This window comes from Pithys albifrons, chromosome 18, assembly GCF_047495875.1.
Source record: "Pithys albifrons albifrons isolate INPA30051 chromosome 18, PitAlb_v1, whole genome shotgun sequence".
Classification (NCBI taxonomy): domain Eukaryota; kingdom Metazoa; phylum Chordata; class Aves; order Passeriformes; family Thamnophilidae; genus Pithys; species Pithys albifrons.
Window position 1 is genome coordinate 14,319,791 of NC_092475.1, and position 27,355 is coordinate 14,347,145.

A 27,355-nucleotide genomic window follows, 5' to 3' on the forward strand; every position below is an offset into this window, starting at 1 on the left:
GAAGATAAGAATGAGATGCTTTAGTAAGACATTTCCTTGTAAACTCAATAGCCATGTCCAATGCCAGGGAGCCCTATCATTATCGATCACAGCTGGAGAGGTCTCACCATCATTCTCAGTCTCATGGCTGAAGGTTCCAGCGCTCCTCCTCTTCTTTCCCAGCACTCACTGGCCCAGGATGAGACTGTCCATCAACTGAAGAGACCACCTTCAGAACCATTAACTGCAGACCAAGTATGTTTTGGGTAGTGACTGTGGAACTCAGGGGGACACACAGCTGTTCCTTCCCACTCTCTCCACAGCTTTCCCCACTGCAGTGCTTGAAGAGATGGAAGGACATAAAAAAGGAAAATGGGGGGAAAGCTGCCTAAATCAAACCCAAGCACTGACAAAACAAAAACACAGACCAGTTGCAAGTCTTGTATGATGAGCAAGTGGCAGATGTTTCACGAGCAGGTCAAATGTGACCCCACAGATTAAATAACAAAGAGTCAAAATGCTACATTTCCATGGGAAGCCTTGAACAGGTTGACCCAGGTGTGACAGTGGCTCTCAAGGCAGTGCTGCTCCAGGACATGTTGCTGGTATACCTGCTCACATCTCTTCATCCCTGTCTCTGAGCACTGGGAAAGGGGGAGAAATTGTTTTGCTACTGATATGTCGTTCTTTGTAATGGGAAGGGAAGGGGACACAGTACTGGGATCACATTGGTGCAGACTATGGAGAGCTTTTGGGCAAGTGGCCATCCCCCAGCACTGCACGGCCACCCCCCTGCTCCAACAGCTCCCACAGGATGATGGATCACGGAGAGCAGCATAGGTGCTGCCAGGAGGCACAGGGACTCTCCAAGGACTTCCAGTCATGCTGGCTTTCCTGGCTTTGCAGACCTTGCCCTCTTGTCTCTCCTCCATTACAAGGGACATTGTTACATGAGCATTCCCAAAGTGCCAGTGCTGTTGTTGAAAAGGTGCTACATTCCAAAAAGGACAGAAACAAACCAGTTAAGTGCTGGGTTTCTTTTAGCTCTGCAAGTACGGGATCCAAAGACGGAAGAGGATCCGGCTCTTCAAACAGCAAACCCTGGGTGCCTTGTGAGAGCAATCAATGGGGGAGAAGGCAGCTTGGCAGGACCGAGCCAGCCAACTCAGGAACACCTTCAGAGGTGACTGTGGATCTCCCTATGGAGCAATGGATGCATCTTGTCCTTGACAGCTGTCTCCACTCTAGAGCACCTTGCTCCTAATACATGGATCAAAGCGGGCCCAGCTCTCCTTTGCAGAGGCTTCTTAATTGCTGTGAGAGGAACAAGTCATCCAAGCATCCTTTCTCCCAGAAAAGTTCTGGACAAAACAGTCTGAAGCGCAAGAAGAAATGGAGCTTGTTCTGCACCCAGCTGGCCCTGGCCCCACAGGACTGTGGGGCTGCTGCATTACAGGAGAGCACAGGTGCTGGTCATGGGCAGAGCAGCAGCCAGGACGCCTGATTCCTGAAGAGGCAAGAGGTGGCCGCTGGTTTCCAGTGCAGTGAAGGGGCAAAGCAAAGTCATCTGGCCTTAAAAAGGGAAAGTCAAAAGAATTCTGGAAAAAATGCAAAATGACAAGCTCCTTGGGAGTGTCCCTTGGAAACGGTGTCAGCACAAGCCCCACCAGAGGATCATAGTGAGGGAAAAATGCAAATCTCTCTCAGCTGCTGAGCAAAGGCAAGAACAGCCTTTCAGTGGGTGCTAGCACAGACACAGGCAGTCAGTCCCTTCCCATGTCTGGGTGAGTGGACAGTCCCCATCTGTTACGGCCTCCACAGTGCTCCCCCATCCCTCAACACCCCCCTGAACCAGTGCAGTCACAGCAGGACATGGGGGCAGCTGTGGCTAGTCTCACATCCACCCTCCATCCCTGCAGCCACCCCTAAGGCCTGGAGTCAGCCTGTACCCAGCGCTGCAAGAGAAGGGCAGTGTAGAGGGAAGAAGATGGGAGAGGGAGTGGTGAAAGAGTGGAGATATGGCAGCCAAAACTACGTGAGCAGGACATGACAAGCTGTGGTTGGTTGTGGGAATCTCTGTCCTGACCAGACAGTTTGGCAGCACCAGTGCTGAGGGAGGGTCCCGATCGGGCCAAGAAAAGTCACTTTAAGGTGTCATCAGCGTTTTTGAACATGAGGATGGCATTGTAGATCTTGAGTGCCGGGCCCAGCTTGACACTCATAATCTTGACGATGTCAGCCTGCGTCAGCAAGAGGAACGCCTCGCCATCGATCATCTGGGGAGGACAGCATGAACAAAGACACTCACCAAAACCCAGCCTGGCATTCGTAGGGACAGCCAGTACCAGCACAACCTGGGAATCTGCACAGTCTCACAACAGGTAATCCCAGGGTGCTGAGCAAGGGCCACCAACAGCACTCCCACACTGCCCCAGATAAACCACAGCTGGGAGCTTTTGTGCCCCGGAACAGGGCAGAGGGGGAAAGGCCCTTCCAGGGGCCATCCCCTGAGCTCACGCTGCAGCCTGGCTGGGATTCTGCACTGGAGCCCAAAGGGACAGCCAGCAGGCACACACCCATCCATTCCCTGCTCCAGGTCCTGGCACACTTAGGGGCTGTCCCCAGCTCAGCTCTGCCTGCCTGAGCACCCTTAAAGCACAGGGGCCATTTACAAACAGGCTGGGGAAATGGCTCTACCCAGTGTGGCCAGGATCAGCTGCTCTGGATGTCATAGCCACTCCCTACACATCTGTCCATAGAGGGGTTCAAAAATGACAACTCTGGTTGACAGACAGCCACCTAACCACTGTACTGGTGAGAGGGTGCAGATGTGGGGAGGATGCAAGGGTGAGGAGGAAGCAGCTTCCCTCAGGAGGTGATGGTGCTATTAACGCTGCAGCACCATCTTCCTCTCACCCCCATTCTAATCTCAGTGGGGCCTTTCCTCCCCCATGCCAGCAGAAGAGGGCAGCACAGCTCCTTGGGCATCACTACCTTTCTGGCCCAGTACCTGCACAGCCAGACAGCTGCATACTTGAGTACAGTGGGGCTGAGGGGTGGGATCACTGTCCCATGCTGGATGCACCCTCAGCATCCAGGAGCAATCCACTCCGGGAAAGCCACTGGCCAATTCCTCTCAGTCCTGTTGGCAAACAGCCATCCTTGGCTGCTTGCTCTCATCCTCCAGCCCTTCTCACCTCATCCTTGAAGAGCTTGGCTTGGTCCTCACAACCCGTCAGAGTCTGAACAAAGCTAAACACCTTGGAATAAATGGAGAAAAATGTCAAAACAGAGCAATAGCTCTGGCTGGAGACTCCCCTGAGCCCACACCCTCACTGCCACAGGGGCATTTTGTGCCCTGCAAGGTGCCATGTGGCTGTTGGGGCAAAGGCTGCAATTGCTTCACCCTCCTATGCCCAGGCACAGACAATGGCTTCCCCCAGGCAAAGAGCAGCAAAAGCTTCATCAGCTTCATCTCCAACAAGCACCTCCAGCACAGCAAGAGGATTCCAACTGAGGGTCTGGGGCAGTAGAGGGGCACACAGGGAAAATCAGGGAATTGTTAAGGTTGGCAAAGTCCTCTGGGATCACCAAGTCTAACCATTAACCCAGCACTGCCAATGCCACCACTAACCCATGTCCCCAGGTGCCCCATCCACACTGCTTTTGGACACTTTCAGGAATGGTGACTCCACCTCTACGCTGGGCAGCCTGTTCCAGTGTATGAGATCAGGCAGGGTTGGCTGATGGGGGTGGTGCCAGGGCTTCTTCAGCTGCTCAGGCCTTAAGAGGGGCCAACACAGATGCCCAAGAAAGTGAATGAAAGTGACAATGAAGAATCTGAGGTAAAGATTTCTCTTCCAGACAAAACAGGCACTGCTTATCTGCAGAGTCTGGGCTTTAATTTTTGAACTTGGCAAAGGTGAAACTTTTGAAAACTGTTACACACTAAATGAAGAGACTGCTGTTTGTCTTCACCTGTCTGCTCTGGGCCTCGGGGAGCATCATATTCAAGCCAAGTGAGAACCCGGTTGTTGTGCATGGGCTTCCCAGGAGCTGCCCTCAGGGGTTGTGCCACCCACCACTGTGTTCAGGGAGTGGCCACTGAAGCCCCTGCATGACTAATGTGTCTGCCATGGTGCTGCACAGCCAGGCAGGTTCTCCCAGCCATGCAAACAGGTCAGAGGCCAGCATGAAGTGTTCCAAACCATCTCACCTCATCAGTGGTCCACTTGGCCACCGTGGTTGCTGTGATGCCAGCCACCCCTGGCAGCAGCTTGCAGTGCTGCTCCCAGCACAGGGACAGGGAGCGGTCGGGGTGAGCAGACAGGGCGGACATGAAGAGAGACTGGTGCATGTTGTCTGAAGAAATAGCTGGGGATAAAAATGCAAGATGTAATATGAGGTAGAGGGACGAGAACTTCCCATTGTATCCAACAAGCCTTGGGGAGAGCCTTGCTCAGGGGAGGGCCAAGGGCTGGCAGCAGATGATCTGATAGATCCATGTATCATGAGCTACAGATTGTCCCTTGATTTACTAGGATATCAGTGCATCCAAGTGTTCAGTTTGGTGGGATTTGGGATAGAAGTTTAGAGACAGGCTTGGCTTTGCCTTGTTCTCACCACCTTCACTCATTCATTTTCCATATTGAACTAGGTTTCAGTGTCAAATTTAACACCAGAATGTCTTCCCATATAATCCAGTTCATTTCACATTCTTAACAAATGTTTTTGCTCACTCTCTGGTCCAAGGAGCCAAAGATGGCTCCCAAAAAAAGCTCATTCTTCATCCCCAGTGCTGGGGTAGATGGGCCATGGTAAAATGAAGACTGACTGGGATAAATGTCAGGCATCTACTTCTGTCAGACATCATAACTAAACACCAAGCAAACTGTTCAGCATCAGTTTCCATGTGGCAGCAACACTTTGGCATTTTACAACTGCACTGAAATGTTGGGGCACAGCATCCTATTATCTCTGCCTGAAGAGGATAAAGCACCACAGAAAATACACTGCCACAGAGAGAATCCTAATTCCCTGCCCTAAAGCACCCAAAGATTCACAGACATAACCCAAGACCTGTGCTAAGGGAGCTAACAGAGCTCTGGTATAAGGCAGGGATGTTCCTTGTCAATGATCGACTCTGGCAATCGAGCACAAGCCCCTCACTGTGATGGAGCCACCAGCAGCCACCAGCCTTGCCTGCAATGACATTCTGGCAGAGGACAGCACTTACTCTGGAAGTCTTCCTGCTGGATCTTCCGGTACTTTGGAGGTCGCCCTCTAAAGAGACAGGAAGACTGATGTCCAACTGGGCTGGGACTGGCCCAAGGGCCCTCCTCCACACCGCACATAGCAATGCTTCAGCAGTGGGAGCAGGGATTACCACTTGGACCCTCACCCAAAGAGCTGACAGCTAAAGACAGAAAATGTGGGAAGAAAAACCAAGAGAAGTGCCCAACAGAGCTGAAAGGACCAAGGCCAGCTGCCAGTGACTGTGCTGCCAAGGAGCCTCTCTGGCCTGGTCATCCCTCCCAGGGTAGGCAGTGGTGGCACAGGGGCCCTGCATGGGGCTCACCGGGTGTTCCCCTACCTCCCGTGGTGCCGAGATTTCTTTCGCTGAGGGAAACCCATCAGGTTCCTCTTGCGAGTTGAGGCCTCAGTGTCGGACAAGTCAGCCTTCAGCCTGCCCTGGTTCTTCTCTGCCAGTGGGCACCCTGAGAGGCAGTAATGGGCCGTGAATCTACCCGTCACATGTCCTGACCCATCGCAGCCCGGTGTGGGGCACTTCCTAGAGAACAGAGGGGAGATAAGCATTGGACCCAGCTTGGAGCAGTACAGGGGGACGAGCCACCAGGGCAGCCCTTCTGCCCCCAAATGTGGGCTGCCATAGCCCTGGTCATGGAAAGCAAAGTAAAGATGTGCTGACCAAATTCCTGGGGTTAGGGAACTGGATGCCTGGGCAAAGTACACCCAGTTCCTTCACGTACAAACCCTTGTTCATCTGCCATCCCAGAAGCCCTGTGCAAGTCACCACAGTGCTGAACAAGCAGGTTATTGGGGTTCACGTCTTTCTTTCCTTGACTCCACAAGCATCCAGACCAGATTCAGAATGAGCAGGAAGCAAGTGTCATGAGCATGACCAGCAGAGAAACCTCTGGGAGGCAGACCTGCCTTCCGCATCCTCATGGATACTTCACCATACTGGCTCCTCCTGATGCCATCCTAGCATCAGGGTTGGCACTAGACTGAGCCTGTTTTCCCATGGAAAAGGTCTCACAAGTGACTGTCTGAGCTGGGAAAATACACTGTTCCTGCTCAGGACTTCTGAGCTCAGCCTCACAGTGAAAGGCATCCACGAGGGATGGGAAGAACAGTGTGCTCACAGCGGTGTCAGTGAACAGCATCTTGCAGACACTGTCTTCTCCATAGCCTATAGGTCCTCACAGGTAGAGGGGCACACAGAGCACCCCTAGGGGCTCTAAGTGCCACAGAACAGGAAGAGGAGAGGCTCACAGGGGTTACACCAGCTGTGAGCTCTGTGCTGCCTTGGGGCCCTGCCTGGGGAGAGTAGGGGACAGAGACAGGCATGGGGTAAGTGCAGGGAAGGGCTGGATGCTGGTGAGGGTGGCAGAGGAAGAGCTGGCATGGACTGGCTGGGAAGCTGTGACTCTCTGAGCTGTGCTGGGGAGCTTACCTGTGGTGAAAGCTGTACTTGGAGCTCTTGGTGTGAGGGATGCTCTTGCAGCCCAGGGATGGGCAGCCCGTATGGGCAGAGGAAGTTGGTTCCTTTGCCCCTAGACCAGGAGGAGAAACAGGAGAGACACTGTCATGGCTGGAAACCCAGGCAGAGACAAGGCCTTGGGTTCACTGCCTAAAATAAACAGGGTGGACTTTTCCAACTGACAAATCCATGGAAAGGTCCTTCCTCCCTGCCCACCTATGGCCAGCACTAGCTATCCCATTTCTGTGCAGACAGCAACACTGGGGGTTTGGTATGTTTGCACCCTGCAAGGTGGGACTGGCACAGGCACAGGACTTACTGAAAGGAGGCTGCAGTGGGTGTCCAGTTTTTGAGCACCAGCCTATGGGGTGGATGTCTGGATGATCTGCATCAATCCAGAAATCATAGATGTGGCTCCAGCCATCAAAATGGATCTGGGAAAACAAGCAGAGAGGTCACCCTTCAAAACTAAGGACATGCTCCTGAGGATCTTTGGAGCTCTCCAAGTTGACAGCAAGTAGTAGGGTAAAGCTGAACCACAGTGCAAGGCTCTCTTTCACTCCTGGAGCCAGGCACTGGGACCTGCCAACCTCTGCATAGTGGACTTTCACAGACCTCCACTTCCAGTGAGCTGGGAAGGGCAGGAGCAAGTCAGCACAGTGCCTGGACACAGGCTCAGCACTGATCCTCCAGCACCCACCTTTATCCTGTGATCTTCCACATCCTCCACACTGGCCACTCGGATGAAGGAAGGACTCCTCCTGTCCACTGCCTCCAGCTTCATGTTGACCAGGAAGCCATGGGGTGGGCGCTGGAAGAACCCAGATCAGTGGGGAGCAGGGCCATTCTTTAGGCTCCTACACCCCTCAGCAGATTTCCCAGTAGTGTGTGTTCCTTCATCCCAGTTTCAAGCCCTGGCCTGGCTGGGGAAAAGTCATCCCAGATCACAGTGGCAATAGGAGAGAGTGGGAACAGACCTTCTGAATCTGAGCGGTATTTTAACAAGATGGGAAGCTGTGCTCCAGGGAAGATGGCCTCTAAGAGACACATTTTTGGGAACCATATTACAACCACACTTGGCTGGATGCAGCTGCTGGTGGTGCAGTTTGAGACAAAAACTAATCAAGCAAACCTAAATTATTTCCCTTTACCCAGCTTCTGTCTAGCCAAAGGGATGGTCATACTTCTCTTTTTTCCCACAACTTGCCCTGACTTTCGAACCTTGAGTGTAGATCTGAAGCCCAGACCTGTGGCAGGAGCACACAGAACATCACTGGACTTCTCACAGAAGACCTAGCAATGGAGAAAACTCGAATTCCTGCTGAAGTGGGGTGGAGCAGATGATATGGCACTCACCACTTTAAAGGCCCAAGCTGGTACAGCAGATGCTCCAGTTTCCTTCAAGTACTTTTCCCAGGTGAAGTTATCAGGTTCAGGATAATCTGGAAGGGAGAAGATGCAGAAGGTGAGACACGTCTGCAGGAAGACAGCAAGTACTCCAGAATATCCCACTGCCTTCAAGGGCCAACCAAGTCTGTGCCAGCAGGCACAGAGCAACCTGAGAGACACCAATAAGTGCTACTATTTTCTCATGGACCATGAAACCCAGGATACAAGGAAGCAGAAAGTATCTGGGTGTGCACAGCTTGGGTCCTTCTTGTGTCTCCGAGTGGAAACTTAGCTCAACACAACCACCATGCTGCACCTGAACATATGTACAGGAGCCTTGGCAGGTACATGCTGCCTCCCTGACTGGGCCTGCAGATAAGCAAGGATCATGATGTTTGTGCCCCCAGGAACCCCATGCCACCCTAAGAAGTCTGTCCCCAAGGGGATGCACTCCCAGGCCACTGACTCACCTTGAGGAGGTGTGAGGGGTTTGCCGTGCTCATGACACCATCCAACTGGGTGGATGTATGGACTGCTGGGGTCACACCTAGAAAACACACCCAAGCTCTTACACACCCAACCCACCACCATGGGCTGTGGGGGCTCAGGGTACGACACTTGGCAGCACCCTCAGACCTGCACCACCAGCAAAAGCCCCTGCAGAAATGGAGGTTTTCTCCAGCACCCTTGTCCCTGAGTGACCCAGGAAACCCCCGGGGCCCAGCAAGACAAGGGCTAGAGCAGGGGAACTCAGCCCCGAGGGGCAGAACGTGCACATGCCTCTGCCCAGAGAGCAGCAGCCCTTTGCTGCAAGCAGGGAGGCAGGACTCGCCCTCCAGCGCTTGGAGTAGTGAGACGGGGGCGGTTGGGTGGGCTCACGTCCCCATCCCAGCTCCCAGTAAGTCATAGCACCCTCAGGAGATGCTGCTTTGCAGGTCTGCCCTGGAACAGAGCAGGCAGCTGCCCAGCACCAGCCAGGGACAAAAACTGCAGCAGTCCCACAGCCCCTTGGGGTGAGAAGAGGTCAGAGGACTCCAACCATAAAGGAAAGGAGCTGCTCTCAGGACTCTGGCTGTGCTAACTGGCCATTTTAATGGTCTTAATCAGTCTCAGCTGGGACATCTCCTCACCCTGGCCACAATCCCCTGCCTACAGATGCAGGAATTCCTTTTTAAGATCATGACTTCAGTCTCTGCAGTGCAGGTGACCCTGTCTCCCAGGCAGGCTTCAGGCTGAGCCCATAGCATGAGATCAGACCTGTCTTTGCCCCATGCCAGGCACAGAGCCATGGTGACATTCCAGAAGGTAACAGGCAACAGGTAAAGGTTTGTCCTCTAGCACAGAAGGGTGCCTCTCTGACTCCCTAGACCACTGGTGGCCTGTCTACAGCAGCATGTTGGGATTGTCCCATGCCTTCCCAAACACCCCATCACTCGTGCTGAAGCAGTGGCAGGGTGTCTCCCCACCAGTGGCACCTCAAGAGCCTCTGTGCACTTACCAGTAGTCATAAGTATCATCCCAGTTGTCAAAGTGCACCAAAAAGCGATTGTCCACCACGTCAGTCACTGTGGCAACACAGATCAGGGACGGGTTCATTCGGTCCACAGCTTCAAGCTTCATGCCTACCTTGAATCCTGGAGAAGCCTCGTGCTGGCAGGAGAGAGGGGCAAGCTGCAGCACCAGCTCCTTCCTCACCAGCTCCTTCCTCACCACCTCCCTAGGCTGCTGCAAGGAGGCATCGCCCCAAACCCTCGCAAAACCAGACCCTCTCTGGCTTCCAGGCAGGCCCTGGACCACTCAGGCTTCAAGTAAGGCAGTGCCCTACTATGTGTGCAAGGAAAGAGGCAGAGGGTAACTAACCCAGCTTGGCCAGACAAAGAAAAAGTGATCTGCAAACCCTCAGGATCTTCTATAAGCAGCAACCTCCAAGACAAAAAACGCCTCCAACTGACACTATGGCTTGGGTTGAGCTGGCAAAATGCCAACTGCCCAACACAGAGAGAGAGAATCCACCCCCACTCACCAAGGGAAGAGGAGGGAGGACAAAAAAAATGAAGAGGGGAAAAAACTTAAAAAAACCAAAACCTGAAATAGCAAGCTTCTTATATTTATACAAAAGAGAGACAATTAAAACCAGAATATGATATAGCACATATATATACAAATGTGGGAAAAAAAACAAACCACCACCAACAACAACCACTGAGTCGCCCACCCAAACAACACAGCCCTCCACCACCTCAGCTCACAAAAACACTCCAACAAGCTCCCCCCAAAGGATACCCTGCAAGAGAGGAGAAAACCAACAACAAAGGACTTCCCAAACCAAACAGCTGTGAAGTGGTGACAAGACCCAACACCCCCAGCAATGGTGATAGCAGGTGTGCTCGGCACCCAGCCATGAAGGGGACTGAGCCAGCCACCTCCTACACCTTCTTTTATACTTGATTTGCCATCAAATGATATGAAACATCTCTTTGATTGCTTAAGTCAGGTGATGCTTGTCCCCTCTAATCTATGTAGACTCACTGGGCCTGCTGAACTGAGGCCCAGCTAAAACTAAAGCCAAAACTACCACACACTAGTCACAAAACATGAGTTTGGGGTCACAGTCCTTCAGTGTCAGCAGTGACCAATGCCCTAGGCATGGCAGGAGCACCTGGGATGTGGCCCTTCTCCCCTCCTTGCCTTTATTTCTTGGACCTAAAGTCTGCATAAAATGCTGCATCACACCTACTGGTGGAATTGTTGCAGCAATGAACAGCAGGGTTTAGATACAATAAATAACTCAAGCAGATTCATCAGTAGGTTGAGTTTCCTCTGTAGCTGACACAGAAATGATCAGCATTTTGCACTCTGCTAAATTCCCACTTTCCTTAACCAAGCTTCCATGTGAAAAAAATAAGCAGACAGAAACAATGAAGACACAAAACAGAGAAAAAAGAACTATACTTATGAAACATTAACTGATGTTTTTTTAGCAAAATAATTGTTGAGAGTAGCGGTTACTTCTCCTTACCAGAACTTCTGTAACAGATTTAACTGTCCCTGAGGCTGACCTGGATGAAACAGTCCATCAAACCAGCACCAGTTTGTTGCACACCAAACTAGTGTCCAAGCTACAGATCCTGAGCAGCAAAGTGTGCCCCAGCACTGCTGGCCCTCTGCACTGTGGGCTTAAGAAGTGTGGGGTGAACAGAGCAAAGCTCAGTGCTGGTGGAGGCATTTTGCTCAGCTGGAGGGGAAAACTCACACCTGAACCTGTAGGCTCTGGCAGGAAGGAGATGCTGCTACTCACAGTGTTTCGGACCAAGAAGAGGTGCTTAGGAGCTGCCTGAGCCTTTGTTAACTTCAAGTAGTTTGTCCAGCTGAATTCTTCTTCCTTATAACCTACAATCCCTCAGGAAGAGAAATGAGAGCAGTGGGTTCACAGCCAGGAGGTGGTGAGGGGGAGCCTGGCCATCCCTAACCCGCCATCACCCTGCCAGGCATGTCCTGCAGTGGGCTGACAGGACCCACAGCAGCCCTGGAATGCCCAAAGCCCATGGCTTAGGCCCAGTGGCTCGTTTTGAAGGGGTGTTATGAAATGTGAGCAGTGGAAATCCAGAGTGCAGCTCCTGCACAGAGAGAATCGGTCTCGCCTGCTGACTCCAGCCTGGCAATGGGACATCCAAAAGGGATTTGACTCAAAATGTGGGCAAGAAGAGATAGGTCTGTCCCTTTCAGGTGCCTGAAAGAGACAGATTGTCCTGAGGAACCCCGTGAGTATCCCTCCAAGGCCAGGATCCCAGCAGCACCCCTCCTGGTCCCACTTGAGCCACCCTGTTGCCACCTCAAGCTCTACATTTGGCCCTACTGTTCATCCCCCTCCTTCACCAGGACCCAGAAACCAAGATAAGCTAACTCCTTACCTTTGGGAGGCTGGAGTTTGTGCCCTGTCTCCTCAAACCAACCAGCAGGGTGGATGTCTGGGGAGTCAGCATTCAGCCAGAAATCATGGCACTCAGAGTAGCCATCGAAGTGGAGGCGCATTCGGTAACCACACACCTACCAGCAGAGAGAGCAGGAAAGGGAAAGAACCATGGAAACCTCCTGCTCTCCCTAGCTCAGCCTCACATGATCCACCCCTCCTGCACACCACCTCAGCTTCTATTGCTTTGGGAAGACAAGAGTCAATCACAGGCCAGTGCCCAAAGCAGGAGGCACAAGCCAGTCCCAAAGGGTGTCCAGCATAGAATAATGCCAAGGTCATGAGTTCAATCCCCTGTGTGGGCCATTGACTTAAGAGTTGGACTCGATGATCCTTGGGGGTCCCTTCCAACTCAGAATAGTCTGTGATTCTGTGATTAAGAAACAGGACTGATAAACGCAAGGCTGCCACACGGCAGCCCCAAGAAGGGATGTTCATGCTGGTGCATGAAATGTCACAGTGGGGCACCTTGTTGGATCCAGCAAGTGCAAAGACTCCCTTTTCTGCACTCGGGGAAGCTGCTGGTGCAGGGATTCTGGCTAAATGCCATGCTGGCTGCCTGGGAAACACTGCAAGGTGAGGCTGGTTTGACTGCTACACAGCTGAGTGGAGACCCATACAGACACAAGGAAGAGCGATGGGATGCCTCCACACCCTCCACCTCAAGGGCTCAGACCTGTCCTAGGGACATCAGCTCAAAGATAAGAAGCTGCTGCCATCATCACAACCCTTCCCCTCAAGACCTGCTGTGTCATGGTGATTGAGAGACCAACTAGGTCAGGGCACAACAGCAGCTCCACAGCGCTGTGTCCTTTCCCTATGACCTGTTTGTTTGTCCAATGTGCTGGAGCACCAGCTCAGCTCTGGCAATAGGCAGGCAAAGGAACCAACCTTATCTCCTCCACAGGCCAGCTGGCAGCACCTTCCCTGCCCCAGAGTCCAAGGAACCCAGGAATATGTGAGGCACCTTACCTCAGCCACAGTCAGGATGAAGTACATAGATGGGTGCTGTGGGTCAATCCCCTCCAGCTTCATCCCCACTTTAAATCCATTCTTGTGCTGGGAAGCTACTTGGTACTGGAAACAAAAATTAAACTACAATGTAAAAACCAACACAGGGAGCTGCGTCTAGAACTAACCTGAGGAGCAACCACCAGGCAACGGGAGCTGCTGGGACCAGGACACTATGGGCCACAGCTTATGTTATGATCCAAATTGTAATTCTTTTCCCATTGAAAAACACATGGTTTCATCTCCTTGTGGGTTTGCATTTCTTGCTATTGGCAGGGCAGAGGACGGAGCTGGGAGTAATGGGGCACCCTGGAAGCTGGACACCTGGGAACAGGGGTGCAGCACAGCAATGTGGCCTCAGGAGAGCCCACACCTGGCTTCCAGGAAATGCTGGAAAGGCTCCACCACCCTACCAGACTCACAGGGTTGTTCTAGGCAAAGGTGAGGTGCTTGAGATGGGGAACAGCGCCCTGCTGGGGAGGGAGAGTCCAGGCACATCAAAACTGGAGGCTGACCAGTCACCTCCAGGTGACAATGGGAGCTTGATAATCGCTCAGTCTTGCAAAACAGGGAAGAAAGGAAGAGAGGAGAAGGAGGAGGGGTGGGGGGAAAAAAAGGGAAAGAAAAGAGAAGATGAAAGAGGAAAAAAGACAGCAAAATCCCAACTCACATCCTGGAAGAGATCTAAAGGGGCAGCGACAGCTTTCTGCTCCTCCAAGTAGGACGCCCAAGACCAGCCTTCTTTCTTCTCCTCACTGGCACCTAAGCGCAGCACAAACGCACACAAACGCTGCTGAGAGGCCACTCCAGCCCCAGCCCTGCTGCCCTGGGGCAGCACCGAGGGCAGGCGGGTCCCACTGGGGCCATCCCGCTCTCACACACAGTCCTGCATCGCTCAGCACCATCCTATCAGAGCCTCTTCTCCAGCAAACCTGACCAATGTGCGAGGAGTCCCCATGACCTAAATACCCTCTGTCACTGTTCCATGTCCTAGTAAGGCACCTGGTCTAGTGGAAGGTGTCCCTGCACATAGCACGGAGGTTGGAATGAGATGAGCTTGAAGGTCCTTTCCAGCCCAAACCACTCCCTGATTCTATGATTCTAAGGAGCCTGAGGGACAAGCCGTCCTGATCAAAGACACCTCTGCAACCAGGTCCTCCTCCAGCCAGTACATCTGATATGTCCACAGCACTGATGGATTTTTGGACAGCCAGCAGGATCCACGTAGAGGTCTGGGAATCATTCCTAGATGCAAAGGGCTCCCAGCTAGTCAAATCAGCAGCAGGCTCACTTCCCAGGTCTGCTGTCCTCTGCTCTGAGACAACCACCTGGCCTCCCTATTGGCACACCAGGGCCACCCTGATGCCCTAGAGATGCATTTACTCCAAAACAAGACAGACTCGACATGTAGGGAAGTGACCCTTCATGACTTTGAGAAGGCCACAAAGGCCTTGCCTGAGGCACATGAGACATAACCCAAGTTTCTTCTCCAGCCTCCTTCTCTCCCTATGTTGTAGCACCTGAAGGGACTCCAGGAGTGCTGTGCCTATTCCAGCACCAAGGAATTCACAGCTACAGGTTGATCACGGCAGACAACCTCATGTAGGACAGGTCAGAAATGCAGGGAAAAACCAGACCTAACTCCTTCCTCCCTTGGGGAAGTGGAGATGGAAAAAATAAAAACACAGAGGAAATTAAAGCTGAGCTTCGGTGATCAAAGTGACTAACCCAAGTGCTTTATTGATACTTCAGAGTGATAAACACTTTTAGTATTCTTCAGGACATAGCAAAAGTGCCAGGTATGGCTGGGAAATCTGTGAATACAAGCTCTGCACTTCCAGAGAACAGCAAACACACCAGGAGTCAGAGCATACACTGCCAATGCTGCACTGAAGCATCCAGGTATGTATTTTCTTTGCTGATGTACTTCTAAAATAGGAGAAAATAAAATGCTGAAATAACAAGGCTCAGCACTGCTTCTTTGTGTGCAGCAGGGAAGTTTACATGCTCTGTGGATACCCATGACAGGCAGGTATGAGATTTTTAGTAGTGGTTTAACTCATTGTTACATCAGGGATTAATGACACCCGGCCCCTGCCACCGTGACTGCACATGGCTATGAAGAGGAGTATGAAGCTAGAACATTTTCATTTTTAAATTATTCTGAGTATGACCTTTCATTACTCAAACACAAAAGGTTTCCCATAAATGTTTATTTTCATAATTTTCCCAAGTTTTCCTTTCCCCTTACCCCCATCACACTGCAGGCAAAAAAACAACCAAGCAAACACTGCCTCCCTTTAGCTTGTCTCCTTTCCCTTCATGTTGACAGCTCTGCTTTTGAGATCTCTGATACAGTCCAGGAGGAGATGCCCAGGGGATGAGACAACCCCAAATCACATGGCTTCAGTGGCACCAGACCTACAGAAGCAGCTCCCAAACTTGTGAGCTCCTGATGAGATGAGGGAAGCCCATCACAAGGGAGGGCAAAACCACATATGGTGCAGAGTCCTCTTACTGCTCAGCATAGTGTCTCTGGGAGCAAATGTGATATCCATGAGCCAGGAACAAATTCAGCTCCCGAGAGGAGGGACAGAAAGCACTGTACAGCACAGGCCAGTGCCTGAAGCAGACATAGCTGTCTGTATCTGTATGGGTGCACCCTTCCCATGAAGAGAAAGAGAGGAAAGGAGAGAAATGGAAAGAGACAGAGAAAGCAGGATCAAGCAAGCAGAGGAGCTTACAAGCCTTCAGGCACATGTACCAGTGCATTGCACTGGGTGTTTGACTGTGCTGGAGCACCAAAATGGTCCAGCCCCACTATGGGACACCCCAGCCATGGTGGGAGCGCTGACCCCACCGCCCGCCTGGCCCTCCGTACCGTGCTGGCTCCCATTCCATGCCTCAGCCTCCAGATTGCTCGTGGCAGTGTCTCCCACAGAATTTTTCCGCTCTTCCTGCTTTTCCTCCTAAACATGAGAGCAGACAAAAGAGAAACCCAGGTCTGCACAGAGACTGAGGCTGTGTATCGTACCCTCACACTGGTGCCAAGTGCCTTACTGTGTCTCCATGACATCTGTGATTTACCTTGGCCCAGAAATGGGCTGCAAGAGAATCTGATGATGGGAAGGTGCAGGAGAATTTGGTACTCAGTGATAGCAATCACACCTGGAGAGGACCTGCTACAGTCAGGGCTCACAAACAGAGCTTCCTTGCCTTGTCAAAGTCTCTCCTTTTCTCCAGGACACACATCATACAGACAGACACTCTTACTTCAACACTTGTTTTGGTGGCCCAGACTCAAGAGAGCAGCTGAGAATACTAAATACCAACAGTCCAGCCCGGATGTGTCTAGCACTGCCCAGTCCATGGCAGTCATGCCAAGCAGCCAGCCCAGTGTTAGAAGCCCTGATGCTCTACACATTCAAATCTTTTTGGCATTAAGAGCCAATGGTTTACCCCTCTGACCCACAGCTGGCACAGCCCTGAAAAACACTGATGAGAACTGCACGCATGCACAGCACACACAGGGGTGGCCCATCGCCCCCTTGACATTGGCACATCTGCACACATGCCCTCCCTGCCCTCATCCTACCATTTGCTCAGATTCATATTCTTCCTCTGAAGGGCTCTGATAGTCCTTCCTCTTTCTTTTCTTCACAGGCTTGAGGATTTCACTGGCATTGGTGCTGCTGGCAGAGTTTTCCACAATGACAGACCTGCACGGAGGAAGGGAGGGTAAAGCACGGTGGCTTTGTGACACTGTGTGGTATGTGACACTGGCTGGGGTATTGGTAAGGTAGGGGCTGCTGGACAATCACTTGTTCCCACATTTCTTACTCACACATGCTCCTATCCCTCCTGACTTAATGTACATGCTCCTCAGTGCACAAGTTGGCAAGAGTTAGAACCAGGGACAGGCCACACTTGGGTGTCAAATCTGAACGTAGGGATGGATCAAAAGGGAGCTAGCTTTGTAGCAATGCTCTAAACTGCACCAGAATCACACAGACATGCTGGAAAATGAGTCCCAGGAGTCACACATCAGTCAGCAGAGTGGCTGGGAATGCCCCAGTGACTCATGCCTTCCACTGCTGCTCAGCCTGGAAGCAACCACTGCAGCAACCTCCTGCAGCAGCCCTGCTCCAGCAGATACATGTCTGAGGCCACAAACTGGCCAGGAGAAAATCTGGTTCCTGTGCTTCCTGCATGCTTTCCCTGAGACAAGTCTGCAGCCCCTCACTCTGCAGCCAGAGCACTCTGCCTATAGCAATGAGGGGAACAAGAGGGATCCCCCACAGGCAGATGTGCTCACATTCCTTGCTGGAGCACACAGACCAGGGGAGGGAGGACAGATGGATGGATACAGCTCTGCATGGTGCAGACTCCCCTTTCTTTACCTCTCTTTGAACTGCTGGTGACAGTGCTCACTGCAGAAGCCCCTGCCTTCCCGGGCCCCATCCCACACATGTCTCCGGCCACAGGCATCGCAGTGGCACATGCTTTCTGCTGTGGGCAGCTTGCTCTGCTCTGGCACATCTGGGAGGAGAGAGGAGGAGCAGTAAGGCACAAGATGCAGCAAAGGAAGGAGAGCAGAAGCAGGAGACATTTGCCTCATTCAGGGACCACAGCAGACAGCATGTGTTGGATAGTGGTACCCACTGCTCAAGTGTCACCATGGTGCCCTTACCATTAGCCACAGCAGGATTGTCTCTGCTGGTGGGTGCCACCTCTGATTCCCCATCTTTCTCTGTGAGATCCTCCTTTACAGCTTCCACTGGAGGTATCTTATCAGCACTCACCACCTTCAGTGTCCCATACTCATTTATTCGGAACTACGTCATTGAACCAAAAAAGAGGAAGAAGAGTTAACAGGAACAGAAATGTAACTTGATAGCTAGTGGGTGCACCTGAGCTCTGAGAATGAAGTATATGGTTTAGTCATCAGTGTGTCCAACAAGAGGACAGTTCTTCCTAGATCAGAGATGAGCACAGCACCCCAGTTCCCTGTGAAGATGACTGTGCCTGCAGCCTGTGCTGGACACACCACGGACACTTGGGTGACCAGCTGGCAGAATGGCTGGAGGATGGCTGGAGCTGGCAGGTGGATGGCTGGAGGATGTGGTGCCCTGAAGCTGAGCAGCAGCTGAGAAATTGTGCAAGCTATGTCATGCAGTGAGGGGTAACCCTAAAGGCAGCCTCTGCCTGCTGAGCACTGCTTCAAAGGTGAATGCAGGAGCTGGGCGAGTGCCAACTCCATGCTACAGCTTGGGAAGGAAAGGTGCCCTGCACACCACACAGCACACCTGTGCCTCCCTGTGCAGGGCAGAGCTGCTCCAGCCCTCCAGGTGCCATGTGTGAGCTCTGCTAAGCTCCCAGGATGGGAGTGGGATAGGGATGGGGCACAAGAAGGGCCAGAAGAGCCAAAGGATCCTCCATCAGGGGTGCAGGGTTACCAGCTGTCAGGTACGTGTGCAGGTTCTGTGCAGGTATATCACATCCTGGTGGTCCCTGACTAGCACAGGCTGGGGGACTTACAAGGTCAGGGAGCTGAGGGGAGTGGCAGACTGGGCAAACACTGTGGCCCAGGGCTGAACTTACCCGCAGGTTACTCCCAGGCAAAGTAGCCACCCCATCTTTCCACTCCAGCACACGGACTGTGCTGCAGGTCTGCACCCCGCCGATCTGGGGAATGACAGTAGCTGTGATAGGCTCATTCCCTGCTCCCCTCTCCAGCCTTTCAGCCCCTTTGCTTCTCTGTGGCTCCCGGGGGAATCGCTGGATTTCTAAGGTGCTCGTGGGAAGGTTGATGGTAGTGGCATTTGCTTGAGAAGGGGAGAAAGAAGACAAACAACCAAGAGGCATACACAGAACACTTCATTGATGCAAAAAAGGCTCAAAGGCAGCACAAAATCACAGAGGACATGGTTTCCCAGATGAGGGCTGTGCTGTGGCTACAAGCAGACAGAGTGACTCAAAAAATCTGCAGCCAGCAACGGCTTGTGCTGGGGGGTAGCACCAACACTATCCACATTCAAAGGTTTCTACTTCAGCCTGATATCAGCCTCTTTCTGTGACCAAAATGCCCTGATGTAGCAGGAGTGTCCTGGTGAGCTCCTCAACTGCAGCTTCAGTTTAAAACATCCAGTTTAGTTACATTTCAAAGGAACACGCTGTGCAGATCAGGGTCTCTCTGCAGTGAGAACTGAGTCACCAGGAGCAGGAAAAATTGGGAGATCTGCTTCTGAAAAACACCCCTGATCTCATCTAACACACATCCACGCTTTGCTCACACACCTCCTTAAAGACACTGGTCAGCTGGGCTGAAAATTGTGCCAGTTTCCAAAATGGGTAAGAAGGATGACCCTGGAAATTACAGGCCTGTCAGTCTCACTACAGTTCCTGACTAAATTATAGAGAAAGTTATTCTCAGAGTTACTGAAAAACACTTGGGAGGCAGCAGTTGTCAGTCACAGCCATAGTTTCACAAGCTGACCAAGGGAAGTCAATAGATCTGGGGTTTTTAGGATTTTAACAAAGCTTTTGATACTGTCTCTCACAGTATCCTTATGGACAAAGTGTCCAGCACAGACCTCAACTAGTCCATCATATGCTGGGTGAGCAACTGGCTGATGGGTTGGGCTCAAAAACTTACAGGCTGGTGGCTGTCACCAGTGGGGTTCCCCCAGGGCACTGGTTTAGGGACAGTGCTCTTCAATGTTTTTATAAATTATGTGTATGCAGGCATCAAATGTAAATTAAGTAAGTTTATTGATGACACAAAGTTAGGAGGAGCTGTGGATTTGCTCAAGGGTTGAGAGGCCTAAGAGAGAGAACTGGATGGACCAGAGAGGTGGACAATCACAAATGTGTATGAAATCTAACAAGAATAACAGTTGGATTCTGCACCTGGGATGAGATAATCCTGATTATATATGTAGGAATTGGGCAACAAGGCCCAGCAGGAGCCAGCAGTGCCCTGGCAGCCCCAAGGGCCAACAAGCCCTGGGGCATCAGGGCCAGCATCACTGGCTGGGTGAGGGAGGTCTGTCCTGCTCCCCTCTGGGGCGGCCTCACCTCGAGTCCTGGGGACAGTTTGGACACCTCAGTACACAAAGGACATCAGAGGGCTGGAGTGTGTCCAGAGGAGGGGGACCAGGATGGGGAAAGGGTTTGAGGGCAGGACTTTGGAGGAGCAGCTGAGGCCACACTAAGAAAAGGTTCCTCACCCAGAGCACTCCCTGGAACAGGCTCCCCAGGGAAGCAGTCATGGTACCAAGGCTGCCAGAGCTCAGGGAGTGTCAGCCTCCATGGTTGTCAGTGGACAACAGTCTTAGTCCTATGGTTTAGCTCTGGGTGGTTCTGCCAGGACCAGGGAGTTGGACTTGATCCTTCTATGTCCCTTCCAGCTTGAGATATTCTGTGATTCTATGATAATGCAGCAGCCCAGGAGCCCACAGCTCCACAGAGCAGGGACCCAGCACACTGTGCTGCCCTGGCACAGGACTCCAGATATAAGGGCCTTGGTTTAAAACTCAAGAAGTTTTGATTGATCACAAACCATTCAAGTGATGTGGAATAGCCACATAAAATGGCAACAGCAGCACGGCTTTGCCTCCCAAGATTTGGGAGTAGCACAGATACACAAGGAGTGTGAGGTGTAAGTGTGGGGGGAGAAGGCTGGGGAGGCACCAATTAGAGTGGACTGTTCCACATACCTGGTATGATGAAGGCAGTGGTTGGCAGGTGGGTGCTCTGCACAGTGCTCTCGGTGGTGACCACGTGGACACTGACCTCCCCAGCAGCATTGCCCTTTGTGCTCCTCACCACCTCCATCTCCATCCTGCTGTCCATCACCTTGCCCAGGCACAGAGTCGGGCACTGCAAGACAACAGGAGAGGAATCAAGTTGGGTACCAGTACAAACACAAGAAAGGAATGAGAAAGCGACTTTCTGCCATCTCCCAGCAGAAACCCCTACAAGATGTATGAAAGGTCCATTTAACCCAACAGAGAGCAACATGAAGATCACAGCTGGCATCAACACGACCCAGCAAAGCCCCTATTGTGAGATTCCCAGCTCAGAGTCTGCAAATGCCAAGGGTTTTTTCTTACCTGGCACCACCATAAGATGGTATGAGCACAGCAGGTCCACCACAAGATGCTCCTGGCTCCTCCAGGGGCCTATACTACTCCAATACAGACTTTGTCTGAGGGCTGGCAAATCCTACCCTGGAACAAGTGGAAGTCCATGAAGTTCCTCTTCCAGTTCTCACGTTGGAGTGTCACCTTTGATCTTCTAATGGGCTGCAAGAGAGAATATCACAAGTGACATGGTGGGGGTGGTGAGTGGGGGAGTCTTGATGTCTGTCTGCTGCATGCAGTTACTGACAGGACTGGTGATGCTCAACCTGTTTAGCCATGAATTTCAAGGAACAGGCAAAGTGTTAAGGCCCTGAGGGCACTCCTGAGCCTTAATGGCTGTGATCAGCCTCTCCTGGGCCCTCCACCCATGGGCTGAGGGGCTCCACCTTGCAGCAGGTATGGCAGCAGTGGGACTGGCCTTCCCACTGGAATCCTGGCTTGATCTCAGACCTTGCCAGAGCTACAAGGGATGTGGCCGCCACAGTGCCCCTCCAACTGCCTTCCTTGGTCCCCTGTCTTCGGGGAGCAGCTGGCCCCTGCTGTGTACCAGCAGGCAGGATGGTGCCTGTGCCAGGATGCCCCCAGACGAGGGCTTGCCCTGTAAACTCAGGGGTTGCCTCCTGGTGCCCAGGGTACCTTGGCAAGGGAGGGCTCTCATGGCTGCCCTAGTGAACAATGCAATGGACACACGGGACCAGGCAAAAGACCAGCAGCAGCCCAGATCAGAGGGTCAGGAGCCCTTCAAGAGGCCTGAGTGAGACAGAGAAGCCCATCCAGCCCAAAGCCTTGCCCTACAGTTGGACTCAGTGATCTTAGAGGTCTTCTCCAACCTTAATGACTCCCATCGTTCTATCATAAACTGTCCATCCTGTTCCTCTTATCTACCCCTCAGCAGTGGTGTCCATGCTTTCCCCAGCACCTCTGGCCAAAGCAACCTCTTTCTTGCTGATGGAAACCTTTCCCTAACTCCTTGGCCCAACTCCTGCCCTTTGAGCACAATTTTGCAAACGACTCCCCCAGCATGTGCCCTGCTCCAAGCCAGTGGGAAGCACAGACTTTGAGGTCCTAGATACCACAAAACTTTATGCTTACAGCCATCTCAAGCCATGTTACTCTCCTTTTAAGATGCACATGGGAAGACAGGCCCAAAGTTATTTCAAGGCCACATGTGAGCAGCAAGAACATTGTTGGTGTGAACTTGTAAGCACACTGTTGCCACAGCTGAAACCCAGCAGCTCCCAAGGCTTTCCCGCCTTTCATCAAGGGCTTCCATAATGTTAGACAACAATTTACCACCAACACTCCTCACACCAACCATAGCACACACTGTTAAACTTCCAGATCAGGATTTCTGAGACAAGCACCACAGAAACAATCCCAAGCCCATGGACCACAGTCCCACAGGGCACTGGATCATTGCTGGTGGGACAGGTGTGGGCATGACACGGCACCTGGGCTACAGAGCTCCACCCCCACCTGGAGCAATGTGTATCAGGATTTAAGGAAGGTATTGTTTGCAGCTCACAGTTTTTAAAACCTGATATAAAAATCTCTGGAAGCCCAACCTGCTGCAAAGTATCCCAGGTCAGGAGCACTACACATGAAAAAAGGGAGGAAAGAACAAGCATCTGTACAGGTGCTCAGCCACACCTATGATCTGCCCTAGCATCAATACCACAGCAGGAGAATGGCACTGGCACACATCTCTTTGGATAATCCTGTTCCCCGAGAGCAGAGAAGGTGTCATGGAGAGGATGCCCACAGCTGAGACAACTCTGGTGGCTTCGGCCCCTGGAGCCAGAGCACAGGCAGGTACCACTGCCTCAGAGATCACTTCAAGGGATCTGATGCAAGCCCTGGAATGACCTATATTATCATAGGGTAATTCAGAAACCTCAGGAGGTCTCTGGTTTAAGCTTCTGCTCCTGGCAGGGTCAGCTATGGGATCAGACCAGACTGTTCAGGCCTTTATCCAGCCCAGTCTTGAAAACCTACTAGGATAGAATCCTGCAAATTAGCACAACAATTAGCAAACCCAAATAACACATTCCCTTGGATATTTGGAGAAGGTTCTTCCCCCAGAGGGTGGTTGGGCACTGAACAGGGTCCTCAGGGCAGTGGTCACAGCCCCGGGGTTTCTGGAGCTCAGGGAGTGTTTGGACAACACTTTCAGGGACAGGGTGGGATTGCTGAGGTGTCCTTTGCAGGGCCAGGAGTTGGACTCAATGGTCCTTGTGCTCAGAATATTCTATGATTCTTTCCACTGGCTGCTCTAGATAACGAACAAAAGCTTTATTTATTTATTTGTTTGTTTGTTTTATTTAGCTGAGATCTTAAAAAGCTTTTGGTCTACACATGCCCCAGTGACATCTGATAAAACTCTGTTCACCCAGACAAGACCAGAATCAAGGAAACACTTTGAAGCCTTCAAAAATCCCACCAGCCAGCTTTTAAAAGAGCAAGTGTGGAGCTGCAGCTATTTTGGTGTTAACAGTGAGCCCTCAGGTTCTCCATTTTATCTTGCATTGGGTGTAACTCCATATGTATTACAGAGCATACAGGTGAGCCCCACTCCCCAGCCAGTCAGCCATTCATTCCACAAGGACCCTGCACACCCACCCCTAGCTCCTGCCTTCTGCTGAGGGACAGCCAAGGACCTTAGGCTCCCACTCTGGAGAAGCTAGAAAGGAGAAAAGCCACTCCAGGAAACCCTGGCCACACACACACACACACTGACCCGTGGTCCCTCCAGAGAGCACCACAACGTGAAGGTGGAATTTTTCAACACAACTGTCATCCAAAAGTGCTCTGCAATCTCCTGCTTTGCCCTGGTGAAGCCACACTTGCAATCCTGTGCTCCATGTATGAGGATGGCCATGTATATGGCACCTGTCTGTGGTCAGTCCCTGTCAGCCTATTCCATCCAGTTCTGACTGCAGGATTAGATGTTTCTGGAACAGTGGTCTCAGTCAGAGACAAATCTTCAGGTTTGGGTAACCAAGCACTGGCACAGAGAACAGAGTCCCTCATCTCACAGGGAAGCGCATGAGCATGGAGCACAGGCTGACCTTCCTGAGCTCCTGAGAGGGGCTGGAGACACCAGTCTGTGCACACACACTCACATGGGCAAAGGAAAACGGCCACAAACCACACACTTCAGTGCAACTTGGATCACTGGTTCTAATGGTCACAGATCTTTGGCTCATGAAACAAGGAATGTTGGGTGTTGGCACAGCTGCACTCTGGACCAGCAACCCAAGGGCTTGCTAAGCATTTCTACGGCTGCTCTGCACACAAGCAACACATGTACACATGAGCCTCTAGCTCTGCCACAGTCTCTCCTCCACCCTCTCCCAAACCCATGGCAAAGCCAGGGAATGACCTGCTGCTGGGAGAGAAGGGATACGCTGCATGCAACAGGCCACAGAGGAGCATGAAGAAAAGCAGCTCCCAGCACAGAGCTGCTGCACAGTGCTTTATAAAGAATAGTCTATTCAAAAGAGGTGTTTCTTTTAATCACAAAATTTGCTTTAAATAATAATCATTAAAACAATATTAACGTGTACTGGCTTTGTGGTTTCTTAGACTTTTAAATATTCCTGAAATCTGTGCTAGTACATGCTGGGGGGCCACCCAGCTGGAAGGCAGCTGGCAGGAAAGGCCATGGGGATCCTGGTGTACACAGAATGCCCATGAGCTGGCAATGGGCTCCTGCAGCAAAGGAGAAGTGTCCTGGGCTGCACTGGGAACAGTGTCACACCCAGGGGAGGGAAGGGACCCTTCCCCTCTGCTCTGCACAACTGAGGCCATCCCTGGAGCACTGGGCCCAGAGCTGGACTGCCCAGTACAAGACACTGGGACAGACTGGAGAGAGTCCAGCACAGGGCCATGAAGGTGATGGAGGGACTGGAGCACTCCTGCCATGAGGAGAGGCTGACAGAGCTGGAACTGTCCAGCCTGGAGCAGAGCAGGCTCAGGGGATCTCATCCATGTGGATAAATACCTGGAGGGAGGGTGCAGAGAGGACAGGGCCAGGCTCTGCTCAGCAGAGCCCAAGGGCAGGCCCAGGGGCCATGGGCACAAACTGACACACAGGAGGGGCCCTCTGAGCATCAGGACATACTTTTCCACTGTGAGGGTGGCCAAGCACTGGTGCAGGTGCTCAGGGAGGTGGTGGAGCCTCCATCCATGGAGAGACTCAAAAGCCACCTGGACACATCTTGAGCAGTCGCCTCTGGGTGGCCCTGACGGGGCAGGGACTGGGCAAGGTGACCTCTAGAGGTGCCTCCAACATCACCCAACCTGTGATTCTGTGAATTATTTTTTTCAAGAATCTTCTCAGCCATAGCAAAGAACTTCCCCATTTTTATCACCAGGCGAGGTGTGGATTATTAATTATCTTCAGTGGCAAAATTGAGCCTTTAAGAAAGAGCACCAGCTGGGATCATGCTAAAAGTGCAAGTGGTACAGCCAGAGCACTGCAGAGACCTGCTAGGCTGGGAACTTCTCCCTTGGATCTTCCCCTGTCTTCTGCCATTGCCAGGGCAGGTGTTTAGGAGACCAACAGCACTGCAGGAAGTCTTTGCTTTACATACACACAGGAACAGTCAGGAACACCCCTGGCACAGGCAGATGGCCAGTGGAGAAAGACAATCCTACATACACCTCTTCCCTTCCAAACCTGACAGCTGCTTCAAATCCAGGAGGCAATGCTTCCTCTGGAACAAACCAGGGACCAAAAGTCCTGCTCCTGTTCTGCTGCAACAAGGTGAGGTTTGGAATGGGCCATGGAATTTATCAATATCAAAACCAGATGAAATGTCCTTCTGCGCAGTAAGAGCCTGTTCACGTTGCACATTTCAAAGTAGGAAATAGATTCTGTGCAAACGGAGATCAGAGGGAGAAGGGCAATAAAGCAGCAAGCTGCCTTCAGCTGTAGGTTCAGACATCACTGACAAAGCAGAGCCACTTGGGCTGGGTTTTCACCTGCTGTCCCAGGAGTGTCACTGCCACCAGGATTAACTTTTGGGCCTGTGAATCCATGCAGAGCCACAGGTGGGGAGAATGAGCAGTTGCAGTGATCTGTGTCTCCCCAAAGGGCTCAGGTTGACACCCTCGAAGCTCAACACTGAGGCCAGAAGGCAGCCTGAAGCCTGGGCAGCTACAGCTGGATACAGACCCCCAGCCCAGTCACCTCTGAGAGGCACAACAGGGACACCCACACCCACCTTCCAGTTCCCCCAGATAGCACCAGCCCTGGGGCTGCATCTAGCGCTGCACAGTTGTGGGATATTCTTCCACAAGTTACACTTAAAAGGAGGCAGAAACATCCAAACAGGATGGATATCTGATCCTGAAATATTTCTAAATGTCTGGTCTTTTATCTTATTTTGTAACTAGAAAAGAAATAAATCCACAACCCATCCTAGACCACGAGGAGCACCCTCCCCCTAGCCCAGGCTTTGCACTGCCAGGCTGGACCAAAGCCCTCCATGATGCAGGGCCCTGTCCAGGCTGCAGTGGTGTCACCTCCAGGCTCCTGGGCAGCACCTGCTCACAGGGTGTTTGAGAAACACCTGAAGGAACACGGTCAGGCACCCAGCCTGGAAGGGGCTTCCAACCTCCGTGTGTCCCAGAGGGGATCCCTTGGGAAAGCCAGGGCAGCAGAGTTCGCTGTCTCTGTGGCCAGGGCCGGGCAGCGCCTCGCAGCTGGCAGCGCAGGGAGGGTGCAGGCACGCGGCAGGACCCGAGCCTGGCCCGGGGAGATAAGCACGGGAGTGTCCGCCGAGATACCCGGGGGCGGCGGCCCTGGGCAAACACACCGAATAGCACACGGTGCCACCCACTGTCCAGCTCCGGCCCCTCCGCACCGCTCCATCCCGGCTCCGGCCCCACCGCCGCGGGCACAGGGGATGCCGGAGCCTCCCTCCCCGCCGGCCCCGGCCCCGCTAGCCCGGCTGGGGCCTCGCCCGTGCGGGAAGCGGGTGCGGCGATGCCGGGAGGGGATGCGGCGAGCCCGAGCCGGCCGTGCCCGGCCGCGCTCCTTACCTGCCCCCGGCCGGACGCTGCTCCGAGCCCCGGCGGCGCTGCCCGGCCCGGCCCCGGGTGCGGGGGGCGCGGAGCGGGAGGGGCGCGGGG

At 52.5% G+C, this 27,355-nt stretch overlaps 1 protein-coding gene across 3 annotated transcripts; it reads right to left on the bottom strand.

The window, feature by feature from the left end:
• L3MBTL1 (L3MBTL histone methyl-lysine binding protein 1) lies at nt 1-27,355 on the bottom strand. Of its 3 annotated transcripts, none has more exons than XM_071573268.1 (23): nt 27,266-27,355; nt 21,188-21,379; nt 20,792-20,954; nt 18,675-18,898; nt 17,764-17,908; nt 17,474-17,612; nt 16,669-16,792; nt 15,955-16,042; nt 13,744-13,835; nt 13,035-13,139; nt 12,004-12,139; nt 11,391-11,482; nt 9,591-9,742; nt 8,563-8,639; nt 8,060-8,145; nt 7,404-7,514; nt 7,023-7,137; nt 6,677-6,776; nt 5,573-5,770; nt 5,216-5,262; nt 4,196-4,353; nt 3,177-3,239; nt 1-2,255 (listed from the first exon to the last, which is right to left on the bottom strand). In XM_071573268.1, exons 3-23 carry the CDS (start codon nt 20,925-20,927, stop codon nt 2,121-2,123), a joined length of 2,523 nt encoding a protein of 840 aa, XP_071429369.1. In that variant the 5' UTR covers nt 20,928-20,954; nt 21,188-21,379; nt 27,266-27,355; the 3' UTR covers nt 1-2,120. The 3 variants fall into 3 exon arrangements, with proteins under 3 accessions (XP_071429369.1, XP_071429368.1, XP_071429370.1); XM_071573267.1 differs by having other exon boundaries at nt 11,391-11,491; XM_071573269.1 differs by lacking the exons at nt 1-2,255; nt 3,177-3,239; nt 4,196-4,353; nt 5,216-5,262 and adding an exon at nt 5,351-5,395 and having other exon boundaries at nt 11,391-11,491.